This window comes from Leptonotus elevatus, chromosome 2 (assembly GCF_054856555.1).
Source record: "Leptonotus elevatus isolate MCC_2025b chromosome 2, RoL_Lele_1.0, whole genome shotgun sequence".
NCBI classification, from domain to species: Eukaryota; Metazoa; Chordata; class Actinopteri; order Syngnathiformes; family Syngnathidae; genus Leptonotus; species Leptonotus elevatus.
The window spans coordinates 33,142,397-33,165,993 of NC_141240.1; the positions used below are offsets into that span (position 1 = coordinate 33,142,397).

The following is a 23,597-nucleotide window of genomic DNA, read 5'->3' on the forward strand; positions in this document are numbered from 1 at the left end:
ACTGCATTAAATTGAACTTATCTTGTCTTTTGCTTTCCTCATTTTGTTTCTGTCTCGTTTGCTTGGTGTTGTCTTCTGTGTGTGCTCATTGTGAAGCTACCAGCTATAACAGTCAGTGAAAGTGATCATTAAAAGAACTGGAAAAATTCACCTTACTGACTTTCTTCCTGTTGACAAAAAGTTGGTGCAATGAAATCGGATGGTTTGAAAGTGTTTATTTTGGCAAGCACCATTCGAAACAGAGCAAATTTGTGTTCATGTAATGTGATAAATAAAATGATATACCCATGCAAAATTCCCTGTGAAATGTACATAATATGTATTTATTGCAGAGAAATTATGTCTCGTTGATTCCTATATTCTTTTGTTGGAATTTTTCTCTTCTTCCAGTTTGTTTTCCTTCCGTTGGATCTACTGACCAGCATTGGGATGCTTGTTGAGATCAAGAATTGGACATACTGAAGGTGCATGGAAAGGCTCGGCATGTCTGGAGTTATGTGGTTTCTTGATCAATACAAAAATCAAAGTTGGAGTAGAAAACAAAAGCAGGAGAAGAGATGCAAATGAAATGCAAGGATCAACTGAAAAAGAAATGTCTTTGTGCATCCTGATATTCAACTGGAAAAAACATCGCATTGTCTCGTCTCCCGTTACAAAGCCTGTTTACAAACCACCCCCCACCCCAATTCCCTTCCCTTCCCATCCTTCCTTGATGTCTTTTAAATATGTTTTGTCCTTTTTTCATCACGTCCTTCATTATTGAAAAGGAGCATCTGGCTTCCTTTTAGTCGTAAGAAACAAGAGGAGAACTCCTGGCGAGTGTCTCGGTGTAATGTTGATGCCGCGGGCGCCACTCTGCTCCCTTTGCGAGTCCTTTGACCATTTTGTCATACGGCGTCCTGCTCGCACGTCCGGGCTCAAAGGCGAGGAGGAGGTCCTCGGTAGGTCCTTCCGGGCCTCATACGGTGGTGACCCTCATCACCACCTCCCGGTTGGCGGCGGCGCTGATCCGCGGATCGTTGGGCCGCAGCTGGCTGAGGATGTGCAAGATGGTGTAGCCGCAGTGGTGGTTCAGAATAGTTCTCAGCCTCCTGCCCTGGCGGCCCGCGCTGCCACCCACCAGGCCGTGAGGAGTCCCGCGAGCGCCGCGGGCCCCCGCCTTACCGCCCAGGCTCACCGGGTCGCCCAGGTCCTTAGATTTCTCATAGTTGAGAACTTTCCACTGCTGGTTGACGGCCTGCCATCGCTTGAAGATGCGGTAGACTGACGAGCCCTCGTGGATGATGAGGCCTGTGGGAGCAAGGAGGAACTCGTCACAATCTCGCCATTTTGGTACTTGAGATACAAGTGAACCGACTTAGGAGTTAGCTAGGCGCTAACTTGATGAACTCAACTTGACCACCAGGAGCAGTTTGGCAGATAGTCAACAACTGTTGCGAAATGTTTTTGGCCACTCTCAGCTGAAAGTTAATGTCAACTATAGCCTCCACTAGCTGAATGCTAACCTACAATGGGAAACGCCACAGGCACACGGGCTAACAATTAGCATCTATGCAACAGAAGGAGCAGCATTATGTGGATTGCAGAAGAAAGTGTGAGTCATTACTGTATGTTTTTATAAAGTATAATATTATAGAGTGCTATTTTACTCATTAAAAATATTTTTAATGGTGTTGGGACGGATTAATTGCATTTTCATTCATTTCAATGGGGAAAGATGATTTGATATACGAGTGTGGTCACAGAATGAATTCAACTCATATCCCAACGCACCAATGTTTCTTAGTTGATATTTTACGAAGAGGAGACGGGATCCGCCCCACTGGTTGACAGTCCAATGAAAACCCAGTTTGCCATTGGTCCAGAAAAATGTGACACATGAGACAGCTCGGACCCTAAAACAGGGATGGGCAAACTCGGTCCTCGAGGGCCGGAGTCCTGCAGATTTTGGAGGTTTCCCTCTTCCAACACAAGTTGATTCCGATCAACAGGATCGTTATCAGGCTTATGCAGAGATTGCTGATAAGCTGATCATATATCAGCCGTCACTTTTTTCTACCTTCATGGCTTACGATAACCCCCCCAAATCTATGCAGTAAAATTGTGGCCATGGCCTCTCTTTGCCAGGGGCCCCTAGAGGACATAGAAAGGCCCCTAGGTGAGACGTGATGGTGAACCACCTACTGTTGACTGTCTGCACGGCATTTTGTTGGCCAGGACATTTGCCGCGTGGCCTGCCTTCACTGCAGCACGTTAATTCAAGGGCACAAATTCAAGGTGAAACTTGCATTTTGAAAAAGGCACACTGCTGTTTGCTGTTGTGTGAATAATTTTGAGACAAATCTCTCTCCATAAAAAAAACCCTGAGTTGAATTCCTTCCGTGGCCTCGCTCATATCTCCAAACACTTGTATTTCAAATCCTCATTTTCCACTGAAATGAAGGGAAAATGCCGAACACTGATTGAGGTCCCTCACAGAACTCACAGAAAAAGACTTGCTCTCCCACAAGACCTGCAAACAGAACATTCGAGACACCAGGAAACTTGAACTCATGTGTCATAAGGGAAGAATCCTACGTCCGATCGAAGCAGTTTGTGATCCACGTACATATGAAATAAAGGTGAGTCCACATTTGACGCCATCTGGCACACACGACCGGATGGTTGTGTTGTGACGTCATCAGCATTTGCTGCCATTCAGCTTCCTTTTGCGCTCTCCTACCTGCGCACCATCTGCTTCTCCCATTTGGCTTCCATGAGGCCATGTGTGACCTCAGCCAGCGCCGCAATGTGCATTGAACGCATGATGTCAGCAAACTTATTTCCATTCACCTTTCTGCTGCCGTTTTCTTACACGGGTTGTTGCATAATGCGTCTGCCCGACATCCCAACATTCGGCCATTCAAAAGATGATAGTGTTGAGTTTTGACTCAATAAAGGTATGTTTTTTTTGTTTTTGATTTTATTTTACATGGTTTGACAATGCGATCATACCCATACCTTACAAACTGTGTATTTGCAACAACCACATACAATACCTTTGCCTTAGAAAACTCGACATAGCTAATGCTAACATTGCTAACAAACAATGCAAAATGCCATGGCTAACGAATAGCATCTATGCGGAGGTGTTACAAAGGATATTTGACCACAAATTGTACATCAACATATGTAGACACTAGTGTTGTCAAAGTTAAAGCGTTAACTCATTAATTAATCTCATTGATTAATCACAAAAACTTATCGCATTAATCATGTATTAACGCATATTAATCACACTATTAATTTTGACCGTAGATGATCCTTTAGCTTGACAGCGGATGGCTACGTTAAAGGTGGCACAGGCAGTGTTCGAGCAATAAACATAACATTCATTAAAGTAAAGCATTTAATAAATGTTTGCGTATGACAATATTTCTTTGTCAAATTTTTGGGGTATTTTTTTTTTCATTTTAAATTATACTAGTAATTAACTAATTAGAAAAAGAGGAGGATGAGAGTGTAGTTAATCAAAAAATGTTGAAGACTTCAACATAATATTAAATGTCGAAAGAATTAACACGTAACAGGTTCTCTGATAAACAGCTTTTTTTAATTAAATGATTAATCAAAATTCTAAAATGTGATGAATGTAATCGTTTGACAAATCTAGTAGACACACAATTTATATAACATATACTACTCAACGGCATATATTTTTATCATTTGCAAAAAGTGACAACTGCAGCTTATGCAGAAGTTGTGAAAGTCTTCTCTGTCTTCGCAACTGTATTATACTGCCACCTGGTGGCCAAATCAAGATGGACACCCCTCAATGAATTAATCTTGATTGCATGAAAAGTTTATGTGATGACTCAATACATTTATAAAGTACTATACAGTTGGCCCCCACATATTTACAGTTCGGCACCTGTGGATTTGAGTATTTGCAGATTTTTAATCAATTTTATTCAATGTTTTAAAAATATTTGTAAAACACTTTTCACCATTTTTTAATGGAAAAAAGATATCTAATGTTATTGTTTTGTTTAATGTCCGTCAATTATTATGCATATTTTCACTATGTGTGAGACAGCCTCGTGCCCATGTACTGTACTGCAGATTGCTATTTTCCTTATTAAAAAACACCTGACATAAATTGTTGTTGCTTTTTAAGGAGGCTGGAATGGAGTTGTGGCATTTCCATTTATTTCAACGGTGAAAGATGATTTGAAGTATGAGGGTTTTGTGTTCAAAATCAACTTGTATCTCAAGGCATTGTTGTCCTTCTCTGACAGGGGTCATTTTGCAAACAGATTTTTGTGTTGGACCTTCTTAGGTTGCGAGTGGACATTGGCGTCGTATGGCTGCACGTTGGCATCTGTGTTTGCGCGTGTGCGTACTTTACCTATGCAGACGATGTCCATGAATCCGTACATGCCGTAGCAGATCTGGAAGAGCAGGTCCTGTCGTTGCCACTTGGCCGAGGGGCTGAGGGAGGACCAGATGAGCCAGGAGATGCTGGCGATGAGGAACAGGGAGCCCAGGATGATGGCGGCGATCTGCACCTTCTCGATCACCGTCAGAGAGATGGCCTGCCACTGCAACCGCCACGCCAAGGAAACACACCGTCAGGACTCACACTTTGCAAGTCAAACCGAGCAAAAAAGGCTTCCATCAAAGTACCGAAACTAATGTTTGAACAAACAGTTCAAAAAGCTGTTAAAGGAATACAAGATTTATGAAAAACTAACCAGCTATTTTGTGAAATTGTTAATTTCAACTGTTGCCTGAAAAAAAAGTCACTTTATGTTGAGCGATTATGATTTTATAGCACTTTTTATGAATATTTTTGCATCGAGTACACTATCGGCCATTTTGGTCAGTCACGTGATCGTCGTGACGTGTCGCGTGCGTTAAACACGTATATATGACATGGCCGCTAATGACAACAAAGACACTCACGAGGAATTATTGCGTCCCACGGCGGACATCAAAGATGGAATTACGCCCTATAGCAAAGAAGCACTTCTTCAAAAGCAGTACAGCCACGGGGGACTCGCCCAAGATTTGTATCCAGCCGAAAGCGGGGATGAAAGTGGCCGATAACAACTCATTCAGCCGGCCTGCTCATACATTGCAAGTCCCTAACTTAGACGGTAAACATCCGGGTGACTTTTCCTTTGCTAGGCCAACTACATGTCGTGTGCTACGCACGCTTTAGCCCACGTTAGAAGAGGCAACCCCTCCACCGCCCCACCCCCACACGGAATGACATGAAACCTGACGTGCTGAGGATCATATCCTGATTAGAATTGGCGCAGTAATTGAGATAGAAAATAGTATGTTTCTTGCCCATTACGCCAGCAAACTCCCATTCAAGTGAACGACGGCAGCTTTCGTTCACGCACGGTATACGTCATCACGGTCACGTGACCAGGATAATGGCGTTGCACACGGTATGTTTTTATTTTGATGCTTAATCGGTTTAAAAGAAAATTCAGGGAATACGATGCCAGAGATATTTGCACTTTTATTCTTTATACACAATGCCTAATCCAATACTGGAAAATTAGTTATTAGTGTTGTGTTCTTTTAAGGATGAAATGCAAATGGACGAAACACAAGTGAAGTGAATTTGAGCAGCAATTCTTTCGCATACAGCTAGAGGGAGCCGTCGTACTGTGGGTGGTATGCACAACACACTTTGACAAAATTTGGAGCCTTCTTTTGGCAGGAAAGGAAAATTGCAAAAGAAGCACAAAATATTTTGCATAATTTATATTTTTCCCCAGAACTGTGTATTTTGAATGTGCTTTTCATTTGATCACTTCAGCCATTTTCTATACCGCGTGTCCTCCTTAGAGTCGCAAGTGAGCTGCAGCCTTTCCCGTCTGATTTTGGTACACCCTGGACCATTCGCTGGCCAATCACAGATCATGGATAGACAAACCAACAGACAATAATCCAGTCTTCATTCAAGCTAACGTGCATGTTTGTGGAATGTGGGAGGAAGCAGCCAAATTTCCCGCACAAAAGCCGCGCAAGCACAAGGTGATGCAAACAGAAGTGCCTGAGCCCAGATTTGACTCTAGAACCTCACCACTACAGGGCAGATATGCAAACCACTAACACACTGTATTGCCCATTTAACTACAATCCACTGTAATCAATATTTTCCTGACATTTTCCATCCAAGTTGTGTTCCACTGACATGGCCAAGTGCTTTGTTTCCTGGCTTCCGACTTGCACACGTTTCCATGGCAACAGTCGGCTCCACCAATCAGAGGCTGAGAGGTGCACATGCACTCCAACCTTGTCCTTCTTCATACAAACCTGTTTTTTTCCCTCCCCACACAAGGCTGCGCTACATTGCATGGGGACGGGTGGCATCTTAGAAAGAAAGGGATGGATGGAGGGGTCGATGGATGTAGATAGATAGATGTGAGATGTGATAGATAGATAGAGAGAGAGAGAGAGAGAGAGAGAGAGAGAGAGAGAGAGAGAGAGAGAGAGAGAGAGAACGAACCCACGGTCGTTCTCAATAAACAAACAGGTGCTTGTCACTCGGGATCAAAACGAAGAATGGGGGTGTGTTTGAAATGACCTAAGTGGAGAATGTGATCACGATTTCAGCAAAATAACCTGATCGTCGGCGATTTACTTTAAAGCTTTTTTTCTTCCAACCACTAGGTGGCGAAGGCATGCTTAAGGTTTCATTAAATTGCCTAAATAATAAGCGAGGCAAAGAGGTTACTGTTGGTTGTCTGGACTTGTTCTTGATTCAGAGCATGTGACAAACAAGATCATTGCATATTTATTCAGTTAGCCCTTGGTACTTTTTTTGTGGTAAATTATATATATTTTTTAATGGTCATTTATTCTAAAATGATCATTGATATTTTTCATACTGTGTAAAAATGTTTACATGTTTGTTAAAAATCGGTGCAAAAAAAAAAATACTAACATGATGAATAAACGTCATCATTGATCATGATTAGGATCTTGATCAAAATGATTGTGATTAGCATTTAGGCCACAATCGTGCAATCCTAGCAAAGATACACATACTGAAAATATGAATAATAATGGATGTGTGTTTAAAAATGGGAAATAATTAAATTCACATTTATTTCACTCTTTACAAAAATAATAAAAAATTGAAGCGGACAGAAAGAAGTAAAACTTGTTATATCTGCTATACATTTAAAAAAAAAAAAAAAACTAAAAAAACTAAAAACTGATTAAGCATTGATTGGGCGAGTTAATCTCAATGGGAAATTCCTGCAGAAATTAAGGTTACAAATTAATAAAAAAAAGATTTTAAAAAAATCACTTATTCAACTCATCTTTATTTGATTAATCATTGTTCGTGCAGGCTGATTTGCATGTGTGTCGCATGCAGTTGAGCATTTCCTTCCAGGCCAGGATGATTTCATCAGGATGAAGTTTCAAAAATAAATTCGAACTAGCCAGAATTAGTGGCGAGTTTAAATGTATTTAGCAAGTTAAGCAAAATGCATGCTGTACCCGCTGAAACGGCATTGTTGTGCTCAATTTGGGTTATTTATTGAGTGGAAGGGGTCAATGTATGGGGCAACGATCAGTTCAAGCACAACATCCTTGAAAGCGCATCAGAACTGAGAAGGAACGACTCCATAGAAAGATCATATTGAAGAAAAAAAAATTTGGCCTCATGCATCGTGCAGTGTGAACGTTACCTCGATTTGACACGTTTGTTTGTTTTTTGTTTCCCACAATGAATGATTCCACTAACTGAATTCCACACGGCTATTATTTGCTTTTCAATTGGTTATTCAAATTCCACGGACTCCTCTTGGGTCTTTTGCTTTTCTGTGACGCCATCAGTAAATCATTTGCCATGTAGTAACATATTTTCTAGCAAACACAGTGCTGACTCTATTTGGAGTACAAGCGAAGAGGTTGACGGATACACAATACCTGCAAGGGGTTTTTGGTGCTGATGGCCAGAACCTGGTACTTGAAGTAGCAGAGCTCACAGCTCCAGGAGCCCCTCTCGCTGATCCAGCGGATGAGGCAGGGCTGGTGGGTGCAGCGCACCGAGCCGTCACACCGGCACGGGCTCAACAGCTCGCCCTGTGGGACAAAAGAGGCACTACAACAAGTCAGGAAAAAACAAGACAGTCCAGTCCCGTTTGGAAGCAACTGTTCCAGAAAGTAAATACCCTGCCACAGTTTGTTTTAGTCACAGGTTCTTCTACTCAAGCAGAATGTAAACGAGCTCGTTACCTGCCAGTTGAGTAGAAGCGCCTTGTGGTTAAAGCCTAAAGCCAATCTGTGGCAGAGTTTTTACTTTCGGGACCTGAATTTTCTACCACTTGTGATCGATTCAGTACCCAAAAGGGTTTCAGTATTTGTTCTTCTTCCTTTCGTTGATAAACAGATAGCTCAAATAAGATGCAGGCAAAATGATTGGTGGTGACGGTCTGATTTTCCTACTGACACTCAGCATCCTTTCTCGGAACCTGTTTCCATTCTTAGACATGTTTGCACAATCAAAACAATGAGAGGTTATTCCGTTAAATGAATGCTCACTGAGAACATGTTTTTGTACAGTTACAAATACCGGGACAACGTGACCTTAACTATTTTTTTTAGTTAATTTGACCATATATTCCTCTTCGTGTGATCAATGATCCCAAACCCCCCCCCTTTTTTTTTTGTTTATCTCCTTCCCCAATGTGCAAAAAAAATAATCAATCCAGCAGAATCTGTGAGTAAGGAGTAGAAAATGGCATCATAATGGACAAATGAGAGGATGGCCGTGGATCCAGTTCAATTGCAAAATTGGTATCAGCCACCGTCACGAGTACCGATACCTTAAAACGAGGCTAGTATTGTTCCAATACCCGTGCCGGTACTCACCCATCCCTGATAATGTTAATATGACATCACATAACGCTGCTGATTTATTTATTTGTTTTTTAAATTATTTCTCACAGCCATCACGTGAAAAAAATCCAATACAAATGATTGTCAATTGAACAGTCGCTTTCCACAACGCTTATCGACGTATTTTCAGTGTAGCCAACTTTTGAGACTCAGCCAACGGCAGAATGACGAGGATGTGATTGTAACCACGACAACAGATTTGACTCATCCTTGCATCATTTTAATCATCACATAATTGGAGCGTCGTCGGGCTTCTAAAACATTTTAGGGAGGTGATCGGAGTGGCAGCAATTTTCTGGCAGGTAGGCCATGTACACACGTAGCAGTGTATTATTTAAAAACGGATATTTCCCTCCTCCCCCGTGTCGAAGAAAAATTGCGTCCACACAACTACGGTTTTTGAAACGAAAACATCCACCGCTAACCGCATTATTGCATGTTTAAGTATTTTTATAACAATGCCAGACCTTAAGGTGGCAACAGTTCTCCAAAACCTATCCAAACAGAGTACGCTTCTGTCTGGCGACGTCACTTTTACAAATTGGGCGGACAATGAGATGCATGCCAAACCTCTAGGTGGCAGTAGTTAGCCAAATACAGTTCGTCTCTTTATGTCACTACACCTCACACAAGCAAGGACTGTCAGCGCGCACAATAATTATTTTTTTTTAAATACTTGTAAACAGTCAATTAGAGTGAGTTACATCACAAACTGAGCATAGAGGAAAACAAAGAGACTAAACGCAAAATTTTAAAAAGCTTCACTTGCCTTTTTTAACAACTTTTTTTTTTCCTCACTCACTCATCCAAACACGCACACACATACGAACATGGTCTCCCGGGGTGGGGAAGCGAATCCACGTCACCTGTTTTTTCTTCTTATTTAACAACTTGAGGTATGTGTTTGAGTGACGTACAGAGTGACGATGTAAAACTCAGTTTACGACGGAAATACGCGAACGCGGAATCCGGAGAAATAAGCAAATCTTCACTTTGGCCGGATTTTTTGGAAACCTTCATTTTTAATGAAAAAAAATCGCCACAGACTTGTTGACAGGGCAAACTGCAGAAAAATATCTCCCGTTTTCAAAGAACCCCGGCTACGTGTAAACATGGCCTTATAGAAGGTACTTTACTGGCAGGCTCAACAGAAAGCAATAAATCGACTTAGAGTCTAAACATTTGAATGGAGCTCTTTGGGCCTTCCAAGAAAGCAAAGATGAGTGGAAGAAAGATGCTTTAACAACAAACTGTAAGGTTCCACATAAATGGATTTGAGTTTTATCTGTATCAACATATACCTTCAGTGTTCCAATCTTGTTTTATTGGAAAACATTGAACAATATCGGTGAAAAAAAATACAAATGGGTTGTTTTAACTGCACATGAAGTAGTTCTCTCAAATAAAAATGAAAATCCTATAAGTCATCTCAGCAGAACAGGGCTGACTTTTTCAGACCTCTGAGGAGGGAGTTGAGATTGGTGGAAAAGATCAGTTTATTTTTAAGGGATCGGCCGATCACCGATCTTCCAAAATTAAGGAAATCGGGGTCGATAAATCGGCAGGCCGATCGATCGGTGCACCCCTACTCTCCACACTAACACGCCCATGTCTTCACTCGTAGCACAACTACTTGCTACTCACAATGCAAAACTGTGCGCTAGTTGTCAGATTGTGCTACTAATGACATAAAAGTGGATGGCACTGATGTGCAATTTGTCAATAAGGCTTGTGATAAAAGAAAAAAATATGTTTTTTCTCAAAAGCTCAAAACGCATGAAAACAGTGAAATTGATGTGAATTGCTAGAAATTGGAATTCAAAGGAAAAGGGAATTACTTTGCTCATGCACGAGGCAACATGAGGAAGAAGAAAGCTGTGAATCGAAAGGTCAAATGTGTCGTCACGCTCTAGTAAAAAGTCGTCTTTTCTCTGCAGGATCGTTTCCTGTAACAGATGAGCGTGGAGCAAACAAGTAGACGGCTGGGACTGGCTTCCATTTTCTTCCGCGGATGAAGACTCCCTGCAAGTCAGCCGACACGGTGACAAATTTTGAACAAAAAAAAGTGCAGCTCCAAGTCCACAATGCACCCACAATAATAATAATAATAATAATAATAACACGGTGACGCTGCTGTGGCAATGGCTTATTTTAGGTTTGCAAGAACAACGTATCGAGAGTGACTCATCAAAACGCTCGGTCTGTACGTACCAGGTGGGGAGTGGACCGATGCTATTGTTACCCGTCACGCCCACCTTCAGTTCAGCCTCAGCGTTGGCCAAACCCCATAATAACTGCAAAGCAACGCTTGTAACACTTGCAAGGGAACATTTCATGATTTCATGGGCCTTAAATAGTGAATCGTAACCTAAAAAATATTTTTGACATGACCCACTCAAGGCTGAGGCTTGTACTAAACAAAATGCGTAATATGTGGTTCAATCAAACAGAATGATTTGCTTTGTCCACATGCTACCAAAAGGACCATTATTTCATTCATCACGTGCATCTTATTGTATTTTCATGATCGAAATTGAATGATCTGTGTCCTTGAAATTGTTGTCCATTATCAAGGGCTAAACCCTCGGATGCTTTCTGTGATATCACCAGCGGCATTTTGTTTTCCTTCAATGGAGGCTGAAACAAATGTGAACACGAGCCCCAAAAAATGTGAGAGCTAATCAATATGCATTCCATAACGTCACAAGGGCTACTACTAACAATTTTTTAAATAATCTATTCATCTGTATTTTCTAAATGAATAAATAAATAAAACATCATTGTAGTAAAAAATAGAACATTATTTCAAATTGACAGTTTGGAAAAAACACAAATAAACTGATGATGATTCAGTTACTGGTTTGGTCCATAAAGTCCGTCAGAAAATCGGCCAAAGTGTGGTCATTGTTTTTCAAAGTCAAAGCAGATGTTAAAGCAAATGTCTTATTTGGATTAATCGCAAAAGATAATCAGTCTGCTTTCATGGAGGACGACAAAAATTGGAGAACATTTATTGCCGAGAGGCTGAAATCGTTGGACGCGGACAAGGACTCGAAAAATGCTCGTCAAAAAAAAGTTGATGATGAACATAAACGTCAAGAAAATTGAAGTTCAACAGAAAATCTACTTGTTCGATTTTTGGTCTCAGAGGCACCTTGATTGTAAAAAAAACGGGAGAGCCAAGAATTTCCCAGGTGTCGAAAGTTACGCTCTAATTAATGAGCCGACGCGGATTTGTTGAAAGGGATGCCTCCCAGCAAGATGACTGACACGTGACACGCGTGGCCCACATGTGAAGGGAAGCCACCTGCATGTAACTTGGCCCGCTGACAGCGCCCAGGCGACCCGACCCGCCCCCTGGTGTGATCTCTTCAATTATGGAAAGATAAGAAAATGGCAAACGTGCTCCCCCCGCCTGCAGCAGGAAGCCACTTGGCACATACGTGGCATTAACTGTCGTGGACTCATTTTGATTGCGGGGGCAGATAGGTAGTAAAGAGAATGACAGGGGTCCCTCAGTTTAGCTCACTGAGTCAAAAATCATTTGAACTATTTCTATTAGTTTAACATTTTTTCCCCTATTTTTTGTTAACGAGTATGAAAACCTAGAAATTATTTTTTTGTACATTTAGAACAGATATAAAATTTGTGATTAATCGTGAGTTAACGAGTGAAGTCATGCGACTAATAACGATTACAAATTTTAATCGCCTGATGCCCCTAATTTTTAATAATCTTTTTTTTCTCTTCTTTTTAATAATCTTTTTTTTTTTAAAGAAAAGATTAATAAAAATTAGGGGCGTCAGGCGATTACAATTTTAATCGTAATTAATCGCATTACTTCACTAGTTAACTCACGATTAATCAATTTTAAAACATTCTAGGTTTTCATGCTCTTGTTAACAAAAGTGGGAAAAAGTGTTAAACTAATAGAAATAGCTCAAATGAATTTTTGACGTCTATAGCCGTCAATGGCAGTGAATGAGTTAATAGCTACACAAAAAATGTGGGAGGGTTGGGGTACGGGGTTGTGATTGTGCTCATCATAATTCAACTAAGGGAGATTGCAAAACTTTTTCCTGATCAAAATTAGGATTATTTTGTTAATCGACTCCTCACTGAATATTTTTGCGATTAGTCAACTGTAATGGGATGATATGTAAATCGCAGTTTATCGCAACAGCATGCACGTAGCTGCTCTTTATGCAAACATCATTAGTTTCAAATAAAAAAAGAAAGATAATAAAAATAAAATTACATTCCATTTTTTATCTACTTTGTATCTTCTACCAGCATTCCTGACATGTTTGATCATGTTTATATGCGCTAGCAAATGCTATGCTCAATCATGCGCAATCACAACAAGGGAACAACCTTTCCTAGGTCAGAATATTTTGGGGCTCTTTTTTTCCAAATGTTCTGAATAGCGCATACTTTGAGGTTGACAAAAAAAGTCAAGCTCATGAAAATCAGTTGGGCTAGGACTTCGATGCCTAATTTGATTTGATGGGAACGTTGCCCCCACCAACATGGCTGCCACGTTGGCACGTCGCTGCAGCGTCTAACTAGTTTTCTAACGCTATATTATTCAAAACCCTAAGTGTTGCAAGGCTAACGAAATGCTCATCGTTAGCCTTCAGCTAATGTTGACGTTTACTGCTTTGAGCAAGTAGCTCTCATATACGGTGACGTTAATATTAGCAGTTAACTAGCCAACTAGCTAATGTGTTAGTCAGAAACGGAATCAGCCGCCATGTTTTTGTTTTTAGATGCTTGTGTCTCGCAGATTTCACATCGCATTCCTCTTGAGTGTTTTTGGTGAAATGCTCCAATTTTCAAGCTACATTGCTAACGGCTAAATCACGATGCAGTTATCAACAGCTCTTCCGGTGACATCGCGGCCGAACCGGTCGGCCAAGATTGCAGACAACAGCGGCAACAGCCGATTGAGGCCGTTTTGAGAGAAATATCAAACTTAAAACAAAACAAAACAAAAATCGCTATGCCCACCCTTGATTTGGAACTCCTCTTACTTTTCTTTGTTTACGTCTCGCTGTCAGCTAACTTTTTCTTTTCTTTTCCGAGATCTGTATAGAATCAGTTTTCTTTATTGGTCTGAGCTCTGATTGGAAAGCGCGGGCAGGCCCAGGGTGCCATCAGCTGGGAACGGGTGGCACAGTTGTCCACAACTAGAAGGGGCATACTCGGGCCCATGGTACGCCGCGAGTCATCTTTTTCCATAGAGCCAAGACGTTTGCGAGTGCGAGAATGTCGGTCGCTTTACTACGCCTCAAAAAGGAGAAAGGCACACAATGAGGCAGCTGTGGTCAATTAGCACACGGGCTGCAAGAACACGTATGTGCATGGCGCAAGTGACTACACGCAATCATCCATCTGCGAGCCGTGGCCTCATCATTTCAGCCTTCAGGTGGATCTGCTGCAGCGCATCTGCCAACATTTGGACACGGACCAAAGACATTTTCGCTGGGAAATATATAAAAAAAAAAAAGTGCCACCGCGTTTCTACGGCAAGAGAAGCGAGAGGTGCGACTGACACGCGCTGACGCCCCGTTTATTGTGACTCATTCTCACGCCGTCCGTTTGTCATCGTTCCCATCTAATTGGCTAACTTTCTTTGTTGCTATGCTGGCAGCGACTGTTGCTGCCGCTCCTCCGCCCCGGATGAGCTTCAAAACAACAACAAATCATCTCGCACACGTTACATGCTTCAGATGAGCTTCATTGACAAAAAGGGCGGCATTTTCCGGACCGCCGCAAATCCGACTCGACACACACTGGAAATGTGTGTGGTTAGTAGAGGTGGTGGTAATTTCACAGATGCGTGCAAGCTGCCATTTTTTTTCATAGGGAGGTTTGCGCTGGTGTGGGCCTGACCACAGCCAACGTCAATCTAATGTGGTGGACTCAAATCTCGCAGACATTTGTGGTCAGTGTGATGTTCAAAAGATCACGCAGCCATCGGCACTTGACCGGACCATTGACACTGCGTTTGGCTAGTCTGGAAATCAGACTCATCGCGTTAGCAGCGAGTGAGTCTCGACACAGTCACAATCGAGCGCATTTCGGAGGTGGGGAAAAAACTAAATCAAACCATTCAGCAGAGAGCAAAGGGTACGCTTTTTGGGAACTTTCTCCGTATTTTGACCTAATGTAGTTGTCGTAATTGGCGGAAAAAATATGGCCGCCATTGTGCAATTGCATTCTTAGCGATTAAATGCGCATGTAGTGCCCTCTTACAGGCCTCATTAGTGGTATTTTCATCATAGAAACAGATAATTACGCGAAAACGCTGCGAATAAATGAATGTATTAAGGTGAGGTGACGTTCGTGAGTGGCAATGTAAAATGGCCGCCGGTAGCTTCACTTTTCATGACAGCGAGTAACTGTCATTGTTAGACCATTCATGTATAAATCTGTGATGCTGACACACGATTTCTTTAGAAGAAATGCTTCCAGTTCCGTTAGCTGCAGGGATTTTGAAATATGCATTTCTAGTCATTTAAAATTGAGTTTAAAGCTGAAGGAAACAAATTATCGTCTCTCCCGGGCGCCATTTTGAATGGACTTCTGCCTCAGCTCACAAAGAGTACATTACAGCAAATAAACCAATTTGATTACACAGTTCGTTTCGAACCGGGCCAAAAAGCGGTCAAAGGCAGCCTTTCCAGGCCCACTTTGTCTTTCAAGAAAGTGGGTGTGGCTTGCCGGGATAGGGTTTGGTGGGTGTGGCAACAGACAAGCTGATGATAACCGCAGGCAACTTAAATATGTCCGCAAACCTATGTATCTATCCCTAACCCCGATCATTTGTAACTTCGTGCCACCAACTCGCCATTCATTCCACCAGGCGGACGTATGTTGGCAGGCCCGCCCTCGCCATGCCAGAATGTCCAGCGTGTCTCAGAGCGCGCCGCAAAATTGGCAAACGGATTGGCAGCGAGCTTTGCGCCTGTGCCAAATTCAGCATTTGCACGGCACGTCTAGCAAAATACAAAGTGTGTTCACCTGACTCGTATTCAGGCACGAGAAAAGCTAAACCTGAAGCTAGTGGTGCTCCAGCATCAGCTTTTTTTCCCCGAGAACCCCCCCTCACCTTTTTTTAAAATCAATAGCCTATTCTATGAAGAAGAAGAAAAACGTCATCAATTTCCCTGCCGAGTGTTTTGAGATCTGTTGGGTATTTATTTGAGTGCCGTCGCCGCTCCACAGTGCAAAAAAAAAAAAGGAAGAAAAAAAATATTGCTATTTGAACAGGGGTGTGTAATAAAATTATATGTTACTAGTAAGACAATAATTTTACTAGTGAAACCTAGTTATTGTACTAGTGTGCTGATTGCCTTGCAAGTGAGGACTAAGGGCATACGACATAGTCTTTAAGCTGCATATCTGCTTTAAGGTCCATGTGCTAGTGCTAGTACTAGTAGTGGGGGGGGGGGAGGGGGTGACTATTAAAACACTTGTTCGACAAGTGCGCTGAAGTGTCTACTACTAGTAAGGACAAAGACTGTACTAGTAGGCTACATGTGCCTATAGCCAGATGTCAAGCCATTAGTGAACATTCATTGGATCCTACCAAGTAGGACAATTACATGCTAAACTGGGTTCAAAAAGTTGACAACTGCATGCTAATAGTACTACTAATGACTGTTCTACTAGTCCCCTGAATTATTTTACTAGTTATGAGACAAAGAGTTTACTAGTGCATGGACCTTAAAACTGGATTTCAAAGCACAGAGAACAGACAAAGAGTCCATGTGCTAGTATGCCAAAAGTGGCACCAGAGGTGATTGTTTTTTTTTTACTAATAAGATACAGTGGTTCTACTAGTGTCCTATTGTCTTAAAAATGAAGACAAATAGCATACTAGATCATGGATTTTAAGATGGATACGAAACAAATGCTCAAACGGCTTATTATGGTCCACAGTCCACACTCTACTAGTACGCGCTTTATCCTCACTAGTATGACAACTACATGTTACTAGTGAGGCAAAATTGCACTAGACAACAGCTTGCTGCTAGTACCACTAGTGATAGTTCAGCTAGTGTGTTGAATAGTCTTCCAAATTAAAACAAAGAGCGTACTCGTACGTTATTGCTGGATATAATGTGGACGTGTACTAATGGGTCAAAAAGAGGTACTAGTGCAAAACAACAAGCAATACTAGTAAGATACTCTTTCTACCGTATATATGCTGAATTGTATCACTTGCACATTTCCCCATTGCGAGACCAATGAAGTTCTCTCACTTATGACAACAAAGAGCCAACTAGTATACGGCCCCTCGCTCTCAAGAGAAATATTCAAACCAATTCCCATATTAAAATTGTCTTCTTTTTTAAAAAAGTTTTCCTACAACAGCATTTCATCCCTCCCCTGGAAAAAAGGCATCTTATTCTCACGTAATACGTCTTCTTTTTAAATCTGAAATCTTTTAAAACACTTTTATTATTTTATATATTATTATTATTATTTTACAATGTTGTAGAAAAGCAGCAATAGTTGTGTAGGCCGACCTTTGATTTGGAAGACCTAAAAAAATGACTGGCCAGTCACTTGACCCAGAAACAATTCGTTTTGTTCTTTGTTCTGTTTTGCCCAATGCGGAAGTCGAACTATCACGTTTTAACGCGATAACGCATCACGTTAAAATGTGAAACTTAACACACGATAACGTGATATAAACTTTGGGGTTTTTTTCACCCAGGTGTGTCGCTTCCGCGTCTCTTCAGCTTGCAGGAGAAGGGCCCGACAAACGGTGTCGTTGTTTTTGTTGTCAAGCGGCTCCCCTTGCGCGTACACGAGTAGGGAAGCGGCGGTAAAGCGCGCTCACGCACGCACGCACGCACGCACGCACGCAGTACTGTACCTGCTCGAGGCCTTGGAAGCAGATCCTGCACTGGGGGCTCCGCAGGCTGCTGGAGGTGCTGGCGAGCGAGACGGCGTCCAGGCCGCCTTGCAGCTTGGGCTCCTTGTCGTCGAAGGCCTGCAGGCTGCGCGGCCGCGGCTCGCTGCTGCCGTAGTAGTCCTCGTCGTCGTTGCGCGAGCGGCAGTCTACGAAGGGCGGCCAGCCGCAGCCGCCCATGCCCAAGCCCCGCATGGCGGCGGCCGAGCGCTCGGAGGAGGAGCCGCCACCGGACGGGCTCGATTCGGATCGCATCAACACCAGCACTTTCAGTTCGTTGAGAAACATGCGGATCCGATACTTGAACATGTTGGGCGGCTACATACACACGCGCACACGCACGCCGATACACCAAGTGCGCCTGGATACGTGTTGACGCTCCCCGCTCGGACGATTCACGCGCTCGCTGTCGGCCGAAAACCCAGCCACTGATGGCATGCGTGCCAAAAGCCAGCGTCCGTTCCTCACAAATTCACTTGCGCTCTCATTTGTCTCGCATCGGCCAAACAAATCCCCCCAAAAAAACAAGAGAGCCGGCGGGCGTTCATGTGCAGCTCGGCGAGACGACAGGACGACGAGGCAGCATGTTGGCTAGCCCAAGCACGAGACGGAGCGACGCCGACGGGGGCGACTCGACGCGGGCTGTGCGGCACCACCACCGCGACCACGACACGCCATCCGCTCGCTGGGCCGCGATCATCATCCGACAAAAAAAGAGCCGAGCGGGCCGAAAGCTGCGTGGCGCCTTCAAGACAACAAAAGAGTCACAGCGTCCGCCATCACTTGCTTGCTCAGTCCATCTCCTCCCGAAAAGGCAATCATTTGCATTTTCCGGCAAAAACGGCCGAGTGTTCCTTGTCCGCCATCCTCGCCAAAGCTGGAGGCAGGCGGGAGGAAAAATTGAAATACAAAAACAAACACAACAAAAAAACCTCTGAAGGCACCCTGCGGTTTGATTTGGGCTTCAAGTCGACGTCCCACGGCAACAATGACACGCCAGCAGCGGCGGCTTCGATTAGTGGAGCGCGTCGATGCTCCTGAAATCAGGATGCTGCTCGCTCCTTTCCCCTCCTCCAAATGCTCGCTCGCTCGCCCATGCAGCTACTTCCGGAACGAGCCTGCCGCCATCCTGGCCGCGCGCACACACGTTTTGCTTTTCGATGTTATTTTCTGACGAGGCTTGATGGAGTGTGGGCGACTGAAGTCATCCGAGGGGCGGTCGGCTTGTTGACCAGGCGCTGTCCGGGGTGCTGATGTCGCCCCCACCCCTCCCTCGCGGACCCTCGTCAATTACGAAGCGGGGTCTGCCCTCCTTCCTCGCCCCTCTCATGTGGGTCACAGCCAGCTAGTGTCAGGTGCCGTCAAATTGTGAAATGCCGAACGTCAAATACATTAATTGGCCTGTTTTACTGCCGATCTCCTCCATTTCTTTTTGGCGGCGCGCCGTGAGAGGACATTTAAATAGCCTACCTTGGCTCAATCAAGGTTTGGAAAAACTGTTGTTATGCACATGATTTATCCTTTTGATATCCTCAAATGGCAGAAATGAAGCTGCGTATAAGTTTCTTTGTTGTTTTTAAACAAAAGGAAAAAATGGCTACACGGCGGAGAGGTTCCGGGTTTGAATCTCACTTCCCGTGCTGCGTTTACATTTTCAGCTGCGAATTGCTAAACAGTTTGGCCAATTTTCCTGCTCAAGTTTGAAGGTGGCAGGAGCTTGAGAAGTGAAAGCGTCTCGCTGTGATTTGTCAGGACTGCGAGACAAGTTAATTAGAAAAACATCAGCAGCGCGAGGACAGAGGTCACTTTCATCTGTGGTTTACAAAGAAGACGCTGCCGTCGGCGCCTCTTCAACACTCGGCATTTTGCTCCATGGCAACGATTCGCACAAAATGCCCTGACACGTTGATGGCATGTGTTTTTCACATTCTGCTTGTTGCAAATATGGACGTCGCCTTACAGCGCTGCCAGAAAGTCATGGGCAGCCATAGTGAGGACAAATCCATACATTTTGTTTTCCCATAAAGCCAACATTAATTACTTATAATGTGCAACATTGTTGAAACCAATGCAGATTTTTGTTGGAAGCACCACCATGATGACATGCACTATTTTTTTGTAATCAACATTAATCAAAATACATTGTTCCAAATCATAATGCACAATCGTTAAAAAAAAAAAATACAGGTTGTAAAGATCTAACACTGGAAAAACAGGCCTTTGAATTGAGCTAATTTGAATATAATTCCCTGGCGTCGGCAACCATCATTCAGAAAAATCAAAAAACAAAAACAGCATATTTATTGACTGAGTAACAATTCATGTCAAAAAGAGAGACATTTTTTTCAACATCTTAAATTTGTCAATCATTTGTTTAAAAAAAACACACACACGCACAACCAATAATATCGAAAAATGTGAACATTATAGTTTTGAGTTTATTGACCAAAACAAAATAGAACAGGTAAAAATTTCTATTTTGAGACTTCTCCAAATATATCCTCCTTGAGGTATGTAAACTGTAGTCAAAGTGTATGAAAATCAGTGATTAGTAGACAATGTGCACCATTAGCTAGCGCGTTTTTAGCCAACTTGTAGCGAGCACGTCTTGCCTCAAAATAGCCTACAGTTCCTCGCCTCGAACGTCACTTGACAAATGATTTATATAAATGTGCATAGCAAGCATTCAAAGTTAAAATTGCATCCTAACGTCACCCTCCAGCACAGAATCGAACAGAAGACGCACGTACGGCCGGGCTGCATTACGACGACGGTAGGTTAACTCTTAGCTTCTAGCAGTCGCGAATGTCATCATCCGTCTTCAGGAGCGTGGATCTTATCTCACAAAGTTTGAGGTCACGTCAGGCACTGGTAGAGTGTTAAATGATAGCAATGGACCTTGGTATCGCTGATGTTGACCCCTTCCAGGCTGAATAATGTGGAACCGCCTCACTACGTTGTTTTCTTTTCATTAGGCTAATTTGGGAAATTAACTCATTCACTGCCAGTGACGACTATAGACGTCAAAAATTCATTTAAAACTATTTCTATTAGTTAAACATTTTTTCCCACTTTTGTTAACAAAACGATGAAAACCTAGATTTTTTTTATTGTATTAGAAGAGATATAAAATTGGTGATTAATCGTGAGTTAACTAGTGAAGTCATGCGACTAATTACGATTAAAAAAAATTAATCGCCTGATGCCCCTAATTTTTAATAATCTTTTCTTTAAAAAAAGAAAAGAAAAGATTATTAAAAATAAGAAAAAAAAAAGATTAAAATTAGGGGCATTAGGCGACTAAAATTTTGTAATCATAATTAGTCGCATGACTTCACTAGTTAACTCATGATTAATCACAAGTTTTGTATCTGTTCTAAATGTACAAAAAAATTATGCATAGGTTTTCATACTCGTTAACAAAAATGGGAAAAAAATGTTAAACTAATAGAAATAGTAAAAAAGAATTGTTGACGTCTATAGCTGTCAATGGCAGTGAATGAGTTAATGATCAAAGCTGTTTGAGATTTATTCGGATTGACTGAAACACTAGCCAAAATTTCACGGGAAAAGCTGAAACGCAAATGTTTATGTAACTTAAACCTCACATGCATACAAACTTGAAACACGATCTGGTACGGCGATGGAGACGAAAGCATCGAGTTGGGTGTGACACCACAGCGTAGCTAGATAAATGTTAGCTCCTCAGTATGATTCTGATCATTTATTTAATGACACTTTTTTTTTTTTAAAAACAGGTGACATGAAGTTGTCTGCCACATTTCCAAACTGACATGCACCACACACACACGCGCACACACACAGGAGTGTTGGTCTTCTCTCTGACAGGCAAGCAAACAGCATTCCTGCTCTGTTTCATTATTGATAGGCCTTATTGACCCGTTTGTCTTTCCTCACTGAAGAGAATGATTTGCCTTCCTGTTTGTCCTGGCCGAGCTGAGAGAACAATCAGGATCCTCGTTCAGACCTACGAGTAAAAGCAGACCATTTTGTGCATACTCATGCACCCATGATTCCTAAGAAGGTTGAGCTGGTGGTTATATTCTGGTGGTTATATTGTCGTGGTTACAGCCGACCGAAACCCGTCCGGTGTGCGTTTTAAGAGATTATTGATCGACAACCTCCTTTTAACGTCTGCTCAGACGCTACAATACATGTCAGACATTTTGCTTTAGCAGCTGCTGCGATTGAACGGCGTTCTCTTCATCACATTTGCTTGTTAGGGCTAGTTTGGAGGCACAAAGTGATGCGGACGGCCAGATCTGGACGACGCTCTTGCAGACGCATCGTCGCCATGCCTGGAGAGCGTCTTGTAAAGCTTTGAGAGGACAGATGGCCATTTCTATCTCTCTCGGTGCGATCCTCCACAGCTTCTGCCAACTCAAGCGCCCGGCCGGCATATGGGCCCGCATCGCAGGGCGGGGACTGGCATCGGGCCCTCAGGAGGATAGCGAGCTTCGCTGCCACCGGAAATATTCTCTATAGCCCCAAAAAAAAAAACCTTAGCAGGCATATTTGACTTCCAGCGACAGTCTTGGGTGTCCGAAAACAAACTTGGAGGTCAGAAGGATCCAAACTGGTTTTGTAGGCGCACACAATACACTATTTTGTTATATGGAAGAATATTCCTACATCAGACTATCTTTTCAGAAATCAATACTATTGGTCAGTTCCCACGACGGGTATATTAATTTTTCAAATTATTGACCACTCAAGTGTTGAAAATGGCTTGCAATCCTTGACCATCTCATGTTCATGGCTCCAAAAAAATGCCACTCGTTTTGGTTTCCTGCAATGTGATGCTTTTGGAAATACCCAATTTTTGTCTGAGTCAAGGTTATTTTAGTTAACTAAAACCAACGGAATAACAAAAAACAATATTGTAAAAAAAAAAAAAATACGAAAACTAACTGAAACTAAATTTCACAATTACAAAACTATTAATTATTAATTAATTTAAAACATGAGCATTTGGGTTGATTTTAAATATGATTTAAGTATATTTATTTCAATATTAACCGTAATAAAGACGTTTGAAAGTGTGTCGCACAGACGTGACGTCATCTAGCAGCAGCCAATACAAAAGCCCCTTCAGGTGACGTCGCTCCTAGCTGACAATTTTGCGTCTTTGACTTTTGGCTCCAATGGCTTGCCTTGCCGGTTTTTTTCATTTAATTCTGCCGAAACGCAACACTATGTAAGAAGTTTTTTTTTTTTTTTTTTTTTTTAACGAAAACTAATACTAAAATTAAACTAAATTAAAACCTAAGAATTTTTTTAATTAAAAATTAAAAAAAATAATAAATAAATAACAAAGCCGCCCTGAAAACTAATACAAAATAACTACATTTAAATAACAAAATTCAAAACGAAATAAAAACGAACTATAGTGAAAATTCCAAAACTATAATAACCCTGGTCTGATTACAATGATTTAAGAAAATAAATCAAATAAATAAAGCTAGGCGGGAAAAAATAAGTAGTTTTGGATTGTTGAGTATTTTGGGAGGCCACCGTCCCTGTACCCCTCGGATCTGCTCCTCTACCGAGCATCAGCAAAATCCAATCTCCACATCCACAACCAAAACAAGAGCATTGTGTACTGAACCGTGTTTGACACCGAACAGAAAGCGAACAAACGACGTGATTGGTAGAAAACAAGGAAGTCCAAGATGAGAACAATGTCTTATTCTTCGCTTCTCTTCCCAGTGTATAAAGTTTGTCACAGCCTTCACAG

At 42.2% G+C, this 23,597-nt stretch overlaps 1 protein-coding gene and 1 long non-coding RNA gene across 2 annotated transcripts; one reads left to right on the plus strand and one right to left on the minus strand.

Moving 5' to 3' along the window:
• Positions 1 to 198: 198 nt before the first annotated feature.
• marchf9 (membrane-associated ring finger (C3HC4) 9) lies at positions 199 to 19,119 on the minus strand. Its single transcript, XM_086067660.1, has 4 exons — positions 17,804 to 19,119; positions 7,942 to 8,097; positions 4,388 to 4,580; positions 199 to 1,290 (listed from the first exon to the last, which is right to left on the minus strand). Exons 1-4 carry the CDS (start codon positions 18,146 to 18,148, stop codon positions 959 to 961), a joined length of 1,026 nt encoding a protein of 341 aa, XP_085923786.1. The 5' UTR covers positions 18,149 to 19,119; the 3' UTR covers positions 199 to 958.
• LOC147179681 (uncharacterized) lies at positions 4,921 to 6,717 on the plus strand. Its single transcript, XR_015094007.1, has 3 exons — positions 4,921 to 5,438; positions 5,580 to 5,670; positions 5,845 to 6,717. It is a non-coding gene; the product is annotated as an uncharacterized LOC147179681 (long non-coding RNA).
• Positions 19,120 to 23,597: the final 4,478 nt, after the last annotated feature.